The sequence below is a fragment of the Myotis lucifugus genome, unplaced genomic scaffold (assembly GCF_000147115.1).
Source record: "Myotis lucifugus unplaced genomic scaffold, Myoluc2.0 scaffold_425, whole genome shotgun sequence".
Classification (NCBI taxonomy): domain Eukaryota; kingdom Metazoa; phylum Chordata; class Mammalia; order Chiroptera; family Vespertilionidae; genus Myotis; species Myotis lucifugus.
The window spans coordinates 539,712-553,390 of record NW_005871473.1 but is presented as its reverse complement, the minus strand read 5'-3'; the positions used below and the strand labels follow the sequence as shown (position 1 = coordinate 553,390).

At 47.2% G+C, this 13,679-nt stretch overlaps 1 protein-coding gene across 1 annotated transcript in view; it reads left to right on the top strand.

The window, feature by feature from the left end:
- Positions 1-13,679, top strand: part of LOC106694369 (cytosolic carboxypeptidase 4-like) — a 68,224-nt gene that overhangs the window by 32,341 nt on the left and 22,204 nt on the right. Inside the window, exon 6 of the mRNA XM_023744047.1 lies at positions 12,547-12,584. Within this exon, the coding sequence (XP_023599815.1) occupies positions 12,547-12,584 (38 nt within the window). The remainder of the gene's footprint in view (positions 1-12,546; positions 12,585-13,679) is intronic.

Below are 13,679 nucleotides of genomic sequence, written 5' to 3'. Positions count from 1 at the left end.
CTTCAGTGAGAGAGAAGCAGGGATTGGCCGCTCCTGCACGCCCCCTATTGGGGATCGAGCCCACAACCTGGGCATGTGCCCTGATTGGGAATTGAACCTCCTGGTTCATAGGTTGACGCTCAACCACGGGGCCACGCCAGCCGGGCACTCAGGCCGGGCGGGATTTATGCTGTTGTGACTCAGGGGTTCCTGGGGCCTGGGTTGCTACGGGGCCATGAAGTTGGAGTCTGTGAGCTCCACCCACGGGGTCGGACCACCTTGGCAGCAGGAGAAGATGGGCGGGTTGGGTCTCAGGTATCAGCAAGTTCTTCAGCTTAGTCTCCTGTTGTCTGTCCCAACGGCTTAGAACAGTGTTAGGTGACCTCCTCCTTGCACAGTCCGGTGCCGGGCAGCGCTGGCGCCTGAGCTTTGCCCACGTGCAGCTGTTCATGAGCCACAAGCAATGTCCCGTGCCCACTCTCCCGCCCCTCCACATCCCAACGCTCTCCCCAGGCGAGGCCTTCGGGGCTTGTTCCGACCATCCCACCCTCCCTGCTCCCTGCTCCCTGCTCCCTGCTCTGCTCCTAGTCGCTGAGAGATGAGCAGAGACCCTCAACCAAAGCGAACGGGTTCCCTGCCATCACGGGCGATGGGGGGACTCAGCTGCGTTGCCACGGAGACAAAGACGCCCATGTTTTCTCAAAGCAGCGACCGAATGTCTCCCTGGGCGTTCATGTTCCCGGCTCACCCCCATGCTTGGCGCCGTGACTCCGCTCCTCTCTGTTCAGTGTAATGGGACTCCGTGGGCTCCGGGGCCCCGGGCTCACGCCGGGGGGTTCAGATTCCTCGCGCCCCGGATCCCTTGGATGCAAACGCCTTGGAGCAGGAACAAAAACATTCCGGCCCAGCCTCCTCCCAAGTGCTGATGTCGGGAGGGGGCACCGCACGGGCTCAGCTTACTGACAGTGATGAGTGCGTTCGCCACCTGACTCCGCGCTTGCGGCCAGCGGTGGAATGAATAGTTTCCTACATGTATTAGACCTTGGCAAGGAGGCCTGGCTGGCTTCAGTCCCTTTCATCGGCCTGGGCAGCCAGCGATCTCTCCCGGATTAGAGCCAGGCCGAGATCACTTGAGTCGTAGGGTCTGAAGTTGGCAGTTCACGCGGGGATCGGGTGGTCCAGACTCTTCATCCGAAGAGGAGGTCACGGAAGCCCGGAGAGGTCAAACCGAGCCAGAGCCTGTCCTCATTTCAAGACGCTGTTTGAGTCTGGCCGGCGTGGCTCAGTGATTGAGCATCGACCACGAACCAGGAGGTCCCGGTTCCATTCCCGTTCAGGGCACGTGCCCGGGTTATGCGCTTGATCCCCAGTAGGGGGCGTGCAGGAGGCAGCCGAGCCATGATTCTCTCTCGTCATGGATGTTTCTATCTCCACCTCTCCCCTTCCTTCTTCCTTCCTCTCTCGCTAAAATCATAAACACACACACACACACACACACACACACACAATAAATAAAGGGGGACCTTCCAGGCAGAGGCAGAAACAAATATAAAGCAAAGAGGGCGCCCTAACCTGTTTGGCTCAGTGGATAGAGCGTCGGCCTGCGGACTGAAGGGTCCCAGGTTCGATTCTGGTTAAGGGCATGTACCTGGGTTGTGGGCACATCCCCAGTAGGGGGTGTGCAAGAGGCAGCTGATCGATGTTTCTCTCTCATCGATGTTTCTGACTCTCTATCCTTCTCCCTTCCTCTCTGTAAAAAATCAATAAAATATATTTAAAAATATATATATTTAAAGCAAAGAGGGCATGAAACATGGCGGCGTCTCCATGGCTGGCGTGCATGGCAGAGGAGCAAGGGCAGGAAGTCCCACAGGCTTGTTTGGAGCATTCTATCTTCGCAGACAACAAAGGAACAGGAAGGTATGATTCCCGAATAGGACACAGGGAAAATCATACACTCATAAAAATATTCAATTTGCCCACAGTCAGAGGAACACAATTTAGATCAAGACGCCCGTTTCGCAAATCAGACTCGCAAAGATTTTGAAAATGGAGATATTTATTGTTGGTGAGGATTCAATAAAATGTGCACTCACATATGCTGGTAAGATTGTAGATGGATAAATCCTTCATGAAAACAATGAGATGATGTACATCAAGATTTTTTTTTTTTAAAAAAAAACTTCTCGTTCCTTAACCCAATTTTGCCACTTCTTGAAATCTGTCTAAAAGAATCGTTGAGAAAGGTGGATGAAGATTTATGCACAAAAATATTCCAATCGTAGTTTTATTTATAATTGGAAATGTTATAACCGGGGAAAAAATTCGATAACAGGGAGTGTAGAGTAAAAGTGATATATCTATACATTATACTAGTAATATTATGTCGCAACACAAAAATAGATTAGGGATGATGCTTGCCAGGGGTAATAGCTTACGATAAAATAGTGAATAGAAAAAGTAAGGTTGAAAATTCAGTGTGATCTCAACTATATAAAAATATACACACCACTTCTGCTTAGAACGGAGGTCAGATTTATCTTCCCACCTGAAAAAAAAATTTTGAGCTACAGGTAAAAATAACGCAAAACATTCAGCTGGTGTGGCTCAGTGGTTGAGCGTCAACCTATGAACCAGGAGGTCATGGATTGATTCCCGGTCAGGGCACATGCCCGGGTTGCAGGCTTGATCCCCAGTAGAGGGCATGCAGGAGGCAGCCGATCCATGATTCTCTCTCATCATTGATGTTTCTATCTCTCTCTCTCCCTCTCCCTCCCTCTCTGAAATCACTAAAGACATATTAAAAAAAAAAAAAGCAAGACCTGGAAGGATGAATCTGTTTCCAAGAAATGTAACTGCCTCCCAGAATTGAGCTTCAGAATATTTATAGGAAGACAAAATTACTGAGCACTCATCAAGGTCGAAAGTCACGCTGTCTAAGAACCCAGTACAAAATGATCGGGCAGGCAGAGAAACAGGGAAATGCTGCCCATCGCGAGGAGATATGTCACTGCATCGGAAACAGCCCAGAACTGGAACAGATGTTACAGTGATCAGGCAAGAATATGAAAAAAGTTATCCTAACTATATTCCGTAGGGTCAAAGTTTAAGAAGCGGAAGATACGAAAAAGGACCCAAATTGGACGTCGGCGGTGTCAAGGCAATGGATTGGATGAAGGCAAATTAGCTGTGGCAGAAGAAAAGATAGGTCAGCTCAAAGACACAGCAACAGAAAGTTTCCAAAATGAAGCACAGAGAAAAAAAGAAAATTAAGGAAAAAGAGAGAGAGAAAGAGGAAAAAAAAAAAGGCAGAAGGAGAGCAGCAGTGAATCATGGGACAAATTCAAGCCGCCTGATGATATTTAAGTAATCGGGGTTCCTGGTGAGAAGAGAGAGGGGGGGACAGAAAACAGAGACGAAGAAATAATGGCTTCAATATCCTAAATATGATGCAAATTGGAAAGGCAGTGATCCAAGGAGCCCAATAAACCACAAGAAACATGAAGAATGTGACTCTAAGACAAATCATCAACCCATTGCTCAAAACCAGGGGTAAAGAACCACATCTTAACAGCAGCCAAGGAGCCCTGGCCCGGTGGCTCAGTTGGTTGGAGCGTCATCCCTTATGCCCAAAGGTTGTGGGTTCGATTCCCGGTCAGGACACATACCTGGGCTGCAGGTTCTATCCCTGGTGGGGCACATGCCCTGGTTTTGGACTCAATCTCCAGTAGGGGGCGTGCAGGAGGCAGCCGATCCTTGATTCTTTCTCATCATTGATGTTTTTTTTTCTCTGTCTCCCTCACCCTTCCTCTCTCTGAAATCTATAAAAACATATTTTTTAAAAAGTATGGGATTCCAGGTTAGGTACCTGATAACAGAGATTCAAAATAAAGTAAGGCTGATATAACCGAGGGGAGTGGGAGATACCTCCGGATTGTGGCTGAAGATTTTAATAATCCCCTCTCAATAATTGATAGAATAAGCAGAGAGAAGCCGCAGAATCTACATTCTCCTCAAGTGCGCATGAAATATTCACAGAGGCAGACAATATCATAGGCCATGAAACCAGTTAAAGTAAATTTATAAGCATTAAGGTGACATAAAGTCTGTTCTCTGACTACAACGAAATTAAATTAGAGGTCGATAAGAGACGGATCTCGCGAAGATCCCCCACATTTTGGAAATGAAGGAACACACTTCCAAAGAAACCATGCGTTGAGGACGAAATCAAAAGAGAAAATAGAAAACATTTTGGGACGAATGAAAATGAAACACAGCGTATTAAAACCTCTGGGATGCCACAGACTTGGGGGAAGTTTATAAACTATAGTTGTAAACTAGATGTTAGAAGGAAGGCGGGAAGATAGCTAATGAATGCTCTCGAATTTCATCTTTGAAAAAAGGAGATCAAAACCCAAAGTAGCCCTAGCCAGTTTGGCTCAGTGAGTAGAACGTCGGCTTGGGAACTGAAGGGTCCCAGGTTCGATTCTGGTCAAGGGCACGTGACCAGATTGCAGGCTCTGTCCCCAGTGGGGGGCGTGCAGGAGGCAGTCAATCAATAGTTCTCTCTCATTATCAATGTTGCTAGCTCTCCCTTTCCCTTCCTCTCTGAAATTAGTAAAAATATATATTTTTAAAAAACACACCAAAGTAAGTGAAAGGAAATAAGAAAAATTAGAATAGTAATCAGTGAAACAGTGAAAGAAAAACAATGGAGAAAAATTAGTTTAATCAAAAGCTGATTCTTTGAGATCAATAAAATTGATAAAATCCCTATCCAGGCTGATTAGGAAAAAATGACACAAATGATCAGGATGAGAAATGAGAGAGAGAATTGCTACAAGCGCCATAGATATGAAAAGGATAATAAGAGAATATTACAAACAACTTTATGCCAATAAGTTTGACAACTTAGATGAAGTGGGGAAAAATTCCTTGACAGACATAAACGACCAAAGCTCATTCAAGAATAAATTGATGCCCTAACCGGTTTGGCTCAGTGGATACAGCGTCGGCCTGGGGACTAAAGGGTCCCAGGTTCGATTCCGGTCAAGGGCATGTACCTTGGTTGCGGGCACATTCCCAGTGGGGGGTATGCAGGAGGCAGCTGATCGATGTTTCTCTCTCATCTGATGTTTCCAACTCTCTATCCCTCTCCCTTCCTCTCTGTAAAAAAATCAATAAAATATATTTTTTAAAAAAGAATAAATTGATAACCAGAATAGCCCTACATGTATTAATTGAATGCATAGTGGAAATCATCACCACAAAGAAAAGTCCAGATGGCTTCCGTGGTGATTTGGACCAAACATTTAAAGAATAAATATTAGTTGCCCGGCCGGCATGGCTCAATGGTTGAACATCAACCTATGAACCAGAAGATCACGGTCTGATTCCCGGTAGGGGGCATGCAGGAGGCAGCCGATCCATGATTCTCTCTCATCATTGATGTTTCTATCTCTCTCTCCCTCTCCCTCCCTCTCCGAACTCAATAAAAATATATATATTTTTAAAAGAATAAATGTTAACAAGTCCATACAAAGTGTTTCAGAAAATGAAAGAAGAGGAAATACTAACTTCTTACCCTGATAACAGACTTAACAAAAAAGTGACAACTACCAGCTAACATCTCTTACGGAGATGCGAATATCTTCAACCCAATTTTAGAAAACCCGTATCAATGAATCAAGACCAATTGGGATTTATCGCAGGAACGCAAGATTAGTTTAACACGCAGAAATCATTGCATATAATTTATTATATATATAAAAAACTAAAAAAACCAAACAAACCCCACCCCAACATATGGATTATCTCAGTAGACACAGGAAAAGCTTTTTGACAAAAATTCAGCATCATTTCCTGGTAAAATTCAACAAATGAGGGCTAGAGACTCCCTCCCTAGATCATCCCCGTGAAAACCATCAGGTAACATCACACTTCATGCTGAAAGGCAGATGCCCACTCCTGCTACCTCTGTTCAAGCTTGTCTTGGAGACGGTAGTCAGGGCAAACAGGCTAGAAGGCAGGAGACATTCCGGTGGGTCAGGAAAAAGCCAGACTTTATTTAGAGCTGATATGATTGTCTATGGAGATGTTCTGATGGAATCCACACACAGACAAAAGCTACAAGAACTAGGTATTCATTGTATTTACCAAAGTCCCAGGATGCAAAATCGACAGACGAAAATAAGCTTTATTTCTACGTCGGGCCACAAACCATTCAAAAATACGTTTTTCAAAATACAATTTATAATGGCGTCGACAGTTCTGAAATAGGGATAAATCTGACAAAATATGCAAAAGATCTGTATATGCAAATACCGCAAACTACAAAACATTGCTGAAACGTATTTATGAAGACCTGAATAAGTAGATAGAGCTCATAGCTCAGAAGACGTGATATTGTTAGGATTTCAGTTTTCCTTAAATTGATTTATCTATTGAATGCATTTTCCAGTCAAAGTTGTGGGGTTTTTTTTTTTTTTTTGGTAGAAATCGACAGATTGATTCTAAACTTCATATGGAAATGCAAAAGACCTAGACTAGCAAATGCAGTTTTTTGGTGGGGGTGGGGGGAAACTGGAGGACTAACAATACCATATTTCAAGATTTATGATAAAGCTACAGTAATCAAGACAGTGTGATATTGATGTCAAGACTGACAAATAGATTAATAAAAGAGAAGAGACAGGTGAGAAATAAACTCACCCATGTAGGGACAATGGATTATTGGCACAGGCAAATTCCATGGAGAAAAAAAACTGTTCAAGATATGGCCATTGAAAAACTGGATATCCCAAGATTAATTTCAGCTTCTACTTCTCACCGTTAACAAAGATGACCATAAAATGGGCGATAGATTTACACATGCAATCTACAGCGAAGAGGGAGTCCAGTGCCCGGCCGGCGTGGCTCAGTGGGTTGAGCATTGACCTATGAACCAGGAGGTCACAGATTCGGTCAGGGCACATTGCCTGGTTGTGGGCTTGATCCCCAGTTGGCTATTAATATGGGTAAATTTTGAGATGGGTGGTAATGGGATATTCTCATTCCTGTCTTCCAGTTTGGCTATTTTAATACTCCTACACTACGTTTTAAAGGGTAAAACAATTTTATACTCCGTGAATGGTGGTAGATTTCTTTTTCTTTGTTAGTTTTTGTTGTTGTTGTTAATCCTCATCCAAGGATATTTCCCCATGGATTCTTAGAGAGTGGAAGGATGGGGAAGAGACAGAGAGAGAGGGAGAAACATCCATGTGAGAGAGACACATGGATTGGTTGCCTCCCGCACGTGCCCCGACCAGGGTCAGGGATCCAGCCTGCAACCCAGGTACGTGCCCTTGACCGGAACCAAACCCAGGACCCTTCAGTCCGAGGGCTGATGCTCTTATCCACTGAGCCACACCGGCCAGGGCAGCAGTAGTCCTTTAATTTCCCTAGAATCTTTAAGTGTTTTATGCAGAAGGGAAAGTAGGAGGCACCCCTTCCGATACGGTGACGTGATAGATGGAGACTTTGGGTCTGAAAGGGGATTTCCCGAAATGTGCACAAGCAGCAGGTGGGAGCTGAAGTGCGATTCCGTTCTCCCGCTGAGACTGTCCAAGTCCGTTTCCCCACACCCCGCTGCCGTACGATGGCCTCTCTCCACTCAATATCTAAAAGCAGCAACGATTCAATGACTCGAATAAATAAATAAAACATGTGCTGTGGACGGTTTTACTCGAGCCAGGGAGGGCTCGGGAGTGGAGAGAGGCAGCCCCAGCCGCCGTGTTCCCCGAGGCCCGGGTGATCTGTCTCTGGAAATGGCCCACCCTAAGCACAGTCATCACCATCACACCTAACACAGTCCCATTTCATGGGGCAGGTTCCGGCCAGACGACTCCCTCCCCAGATGCCTTACGGAGTTACCAATAGGCCCCCCAATTACAGGGCGCCGTTATGAAGCGAAATAATGCAGCGGCAGAGTTATAAGCGTAAAGGCTAGGAGGGAGCGTGGGCAACGGGCAGGCGCCAGCAATGGGGGAGAGCAGTGTTTCGGAAACAAGATGAAGAGCCTGCCAGGCAGGGAAAGGAGAAGGCAGTTCCGGATGGCCACAGGCCATTCACCTGAGCACAGGGACAGCCCACTGCCCTCTGTTGGTAGCCTTGGGTATGACAGCTTCAATGGGCCTCACCCAACACACTGGCATCCATTTCTTTTTCTTTTTTTAAAAAAGATATTTTATTGGATTTTTTTTACAGAGAGGGAAAGGAGAAGGGATAGAGAGTAAGAGACTTCGATGAGAGAGAAACATCGATCAGCTGCCTCCTGCACACCCCCTACTGGGTGTGTGCCCGCAACCAAGGTACATGCCCTTGACCGGAATCGAACCTGGGACCCTTGAGTCCGCAAGCCGATGCTCTATCCACTGAGCCAAACCAGTTAGGGCTATTTCTTTTTTTATTCTCTCTCTCCTCTCTCTCTCTCTCTCTCTCTCTCTGGTATATACACACATATATACAAATATATATACAAATATACAGTATATTTGTACTAATTTCAGAAAGGAAGGGAGATGGAGAGAGAGATAGAAACATCAATGATGAGAGAGAATCATGGATGGGCTGCCTCCTGCACGCCCCCTACTGGGGATGGAGCCCAGAACCCCAGGCATGTGCCCTGACCGAGAATCAAACCGTGACCTCCTGGTTTATAGGTCGACGCTCAACCCCTGAGCAACACCAGCCGGGCTGGCGTCCAGCTCTTAAGATATTAAGATCTAGTGTTATCATGAGATGACTGTATAGTTATAGAGGAACACAAAGAAAATAAGCTTTTTAAGAAATTCAATTTATTATCTTCTTTTTTCCCCCCCCCCGGTGTTTGGAGAACCCAAATGTTGCCTTCCTGAATTTTGTTTGATGGGGATTCATGCTCGTCCACGTAGTATTTAATGAATATTCATTCTGAGGAGAGTTGCTGGCAAAGGCTGGAATGAATTCGTCGGATAGTGAGTTGTTGGGTGGATAAAGTTTTGTTTTTCATCACAGTCCCCACCCCGTCACAATAAGGCGCGAAAGAAAAAAGCCCGCAGGGCCCTAGGCAATAGACGTATATAAAGAACGCTGTCTGTGTTTCTGTAATTTGTCACTTAGGCCTTTCTGCCGAACCTGATACAAATACACTGCCTTTGACATATTCCCTTCCACGTGTAGACGTTATTTTATGACGGGAATAAATTTATTCTTTATTATAGTCACTAAGCATGAGTGATTCACTTCCCCGCTTGATCTACGAGCGTCTTTAAATGTCGCCTTCACTGACGGCTTCATTCTTCCATCCTACGTACCCGAGGCTGGGTGCTGAGCTGGCTTTGGGGCTGGGTGGTGATTGGAAGTAGATATGGTTTCTGTCCTGGTGGTTTTATAAAAAAAAAAAATATATATTTTTTATTGATTTCAGGGTGGAAGGGAGAGGGAGAGATAGAAACATCAGTGATGAGAGAGAATCATTGACAGGCTGCCTCCTGCACGCCCCACACTGGGGATCCAGCCCACTGCCCTGGCAGGTGCCCTGACTGGGAATCCAACCTGTGACCCCCTGGTTCATAGATCGAAGCTCAACCACTGAGCCACACTGGCCGGGCTAACTTCCCATTCTTTAGGGCCGTGGTCGGCAAACTGCGGCTCGAGAGCCACACGCGGCTCTTTGGCCCCTTGAATGTGGCTCTTCCTAAGCCTTAGGAGCACCCTAATTAAGTAAATAACAGTGTACCTACCTATATAGTTTAAGTTTAAAAAATGTGTCTCTCAAAAGAAATTTCAATAGTTGTACTGTTGATATTTGGCTCTGTGGACTAATGAGTTTGCCGACCACTGCTTAAGGGACCATTGTTCTTTCATGCATGATGCGTGTTATGGAAATTGTGACGTTACTCAACAGCTAACTTATTTGGTTTTCTCCTCCAAGTGATGAATCCAGCACACCTGTCTAATGAATGCAGAGGCGGAAGGTTTGGCCACATAAAAGCTTATCGCCTCCCTAGGAAAGTCTTAAACATTTGTCTAATGTTGACCAGGAACATTATGTCTCATCATTTGTGTTATTTAATTCTAATTTTAAGCCCTGCCAGCATAGCTCAGTGGTTGAGCATCGACCTATGAACCAGGAGGTCACCGGTTCGATTCCCGGTCAAGGGCACATGCCCGGGTTGCAAGCTCAATCCCCAGTAGAGGGCTTGCAGGAGGCAGCCGATCCATGATTCTCTCTCATTGATGTTTTTTTCCTCTCTCTCCCTCTCCCTTCCTCTCTGAAATCAATAAAAATATAACTAAAAAAAAAAAAAGATTCTAATTTTATCAACAAACACTTTACTAAATGTAGGAAGCCCACCCTAGCAAAGCCCTCTGACCTTTAAACCAGCTAATCCTCTCAGTGGGGCTGTTCAAATAAACCTGGTGATTCCAGCATCCTTGGGAGTTTGCAGAACCGCTCTCTTGGCAAGAGCCAGGATGTGGTTGTGTTGATCGCGGAGCAGAGATGACCTCCCCTGAGGCCCGGCTTGGCTTCCCGCGGAGGGATTATTCCGTGAAACCCGTTTCCCATGCAAATGCCCTGCGCCTCCCTTTGTGGACTCGTGGCCGGAAGGTCCAGATGCAGGGTTTCGGCAGGCTTGTCAAACCATTTCCTTTTTCACGTCTTTATTTTTAAAAGCCTCCCCGGGGCTTGGATTTATTTTAGGTGACGGCAGGAGTAAGCAAAGGAGGAGAAAGAGAACCGGTGTCATTACATGGATGGATCGGAGACTTAAGTTTCTTTCTTTTTTTTAATGAACTCTCTCTCTTGATTTCAAAATATTATAAGAAAGACTATCTTTCCCAGGCCCACTTCGTCTTTAGCACCTCGTTTATGTCACCGATGGTGTATTTTTTTTTTTTTTGACAAGAGTGATTTAAAAATTACCCATATTTCAGACCCGGGAAGCTGAGATCATTTTCTTGCTTTGATGTTTAAAGGTGTTTTTTTTTAAATAGCACATTTTAGCTCCATTATATTATTTTCCTAGAGTAATAGCCACCAATTTTCTCATTAAGTCCCATATGGTGTTGCCTCACGGAATCATGGATTCTTTAAATTAAGGGCGGAAAAGTAGTCTTCTTAATCAAACTTTTATATTAAAAGTGCATGGCACGTAATAATGGTATAATACGTGCAATGATACTACGATAAATAATGAAAAGTAGATTAAAGTATATTCTCAATTATGCAGCGCGCGTATGAATACTTACACATGATTAAAACATGCATATCTAATATTACCATCGCGATCGACTTGGATGGCCTCATTTTAATAAGACATTGGCGTAGCCCAGTCTACAGGTGTCTTCGAACTACTGTGGACTTGTCTATGGGTCAGCAAATATCTCCCCTGTGAGATATTGGGGGGCTGTGACATTTTTCAAATCGTCTCTCTTCTTCATCTCTGCATCTCTAAGTAGAGGAAAGTTTTATTTTTTAAAAAATATTGTTATTAATTTTAGAGAGAAGAAGGGAGAGGGAGAGAGAATTAGAAACATCCATGATGAGAGAGAATCATGGATCGGCTGCCTCCTGCACGCCCCCTACTGGGGATCGAGCCCACAACCCAGGCATGTGCCCCTGACCGGGAATCGAACTGTGACCTCCTGGTTCATAGGTCGATGCTCAACCACTGAGCCATGCTGGCTGGGCTCATCCAGCCTCCTTGACCTGCTCTGCAATCTTCAGAATCGGGGGCGGGGGGGGGGGGCGGGCAGACAGAAAGGTCCCTGAAACACGGACCAGAGGCATTTGTAGTTGACACGCCTGTCATTGCTGCAGAGACTGCGAAAACAGTTTGGAAGGAAAACCCCCCCATAGCCATTTTCCACCCTAAGGAATCGTCCTCGCTAGGCATCCTGTTGGAGTGTGAGAAACAGTGGAGTGTGTCCGGGGCCGGGTATGTTTCAAAAAGTGGCCCGGCCGACGTGGCTCAGTGGTTGAGCGTCGACCTAGGAACCAGGAGGACATGGTTCGATTCCCGGTCAGGGCACATGCCCGGGTTGTGGGCTCCATCCCCAGTGTGGGGCGTGCAGGAGGCAGCCGATCCGTGATTCTGTCTCATCACTGATGTTTCTCTTCTCTTCTCTTCTCTTCTCTTCTCTTCTCTTAAAAAAATATATACTTAGAAGAAAGAAGTGCTCACTGCACTCCCTCTGCCTCGGGGTCCCCCCTCCCCCCCTCATCCTTCAGAGTCCCCTGGACTCCGGGATAAATGGAGAGTCCTGGTGGGGAAGGAGCCGCAGGAAAAGGAGGCGCTCCCTGTGGGGGCCTCGGTGGAAGGTGGGAGGCAAGAGGGGGAGGGGACTCCTGCGACCCGTCTGCGAGACGGACAGGCCACTCCGTGCCAACTCTGCGTTTCCGCCTCTGCGGTGGCCAGAGGTAGTGTCCGCAGGATGCCTGCCCCCTGGTTCATCGCGAGGCCGGTAGGAGGCAGCCACGCGTGTGGGCTTTGGGATTCCGTGGTCTGGGCACTGACGTCTCCCCCTTTCTCTCTCTCTCCCCAGGGCAGCCGCGGAGGTTCTGGCGGCCTTGCTGAAATCCAGTAAGCACCTCCCCTGCAAGGGGGCTCTCCCTCTCCCCCTTCGAGTTCAGGGCAAGGTGCCCTTCCGTCTGCGTGGTGGCTCGTTTCCCCCCTAGAGGGCAACAGGGCCATTCCTGGGGGGTCTTCGGGGTGCGACGGAGAATGTTAGGGCCCTTCCAAGCTCACGGCTGCGGAGAGAGCTGACCTCCCTCCCCCAGTGCGTGCCTGTATGTAATGCCAGTAAGGCGGTTGGTTCTCAAGGGAGAGCGTTGTCTGTGGGGACCTGCAGGCCTCTTAGCTGCCCGTGAGGACTGTTGGAACAGACTCCAGTCCCAGTGGGATTGTCCTGAAGAAGAAAAGGTTCTGACAGTGGGGGAGAAGCAGGATTCTTTTATTATTATTATTATATTTTTACTAGAGGCCTGGTGCATGAAATTCATGCACTCAGGGAGGGGAGGTTCCCTCCGCCCAGCCTGCGCCCACGCTCTGCAGGCCTAAGCCGTCACTAGGACATCCTTAGCGCTGCTGCGGAGGCGGGAGAGGCTCCCACCACCCCCGCTGCGCTCACCAGCCGTGAGCCTGGCTCCTGGCTGAGCGGCGCTCCCCACTGTGGAAGCACACTGACCACCAGGGGCCAGCTCCTGCATGGAGCGTCTGCCCCCTGGTGGTCAGTGAGCGTCATAGCCACTGGTCGTTCTGCTGTTTGGTCGATTTGCATATTAGCCTTTTATTATATAGGATTGGTTTCCAAGAGGAAGAGAGAGAGAGGGGGAGAGAGAGAGAGAAACATCAATGATGAGAGAGAACACGTGATCGGCTGCCTCCCGCAGGTCTGCTACTGGGGATGGAGCCCGCAACTGGGACATGCGCCCTGACGGGGAATCGAACCGAGACCTCCTGGTTCATAGGTCGACGCTCAATCAGGGAGCCACGCCGGTGGCCAGGCATAAGCAGGATTCTTGTGTTTGGTTCCCAACCCGGGTGTGTGTTCTTGGGCAGGTGGGGCGGGGCGTCAGGAATTGCTCGGACAGTGTAGATGCCGATAACAAATCGATAAAAAGAGGTTGGGTCTGTTCTCAGTTACTCGAGTCACCTCAAAGAGTAGCTCGGGGTCGT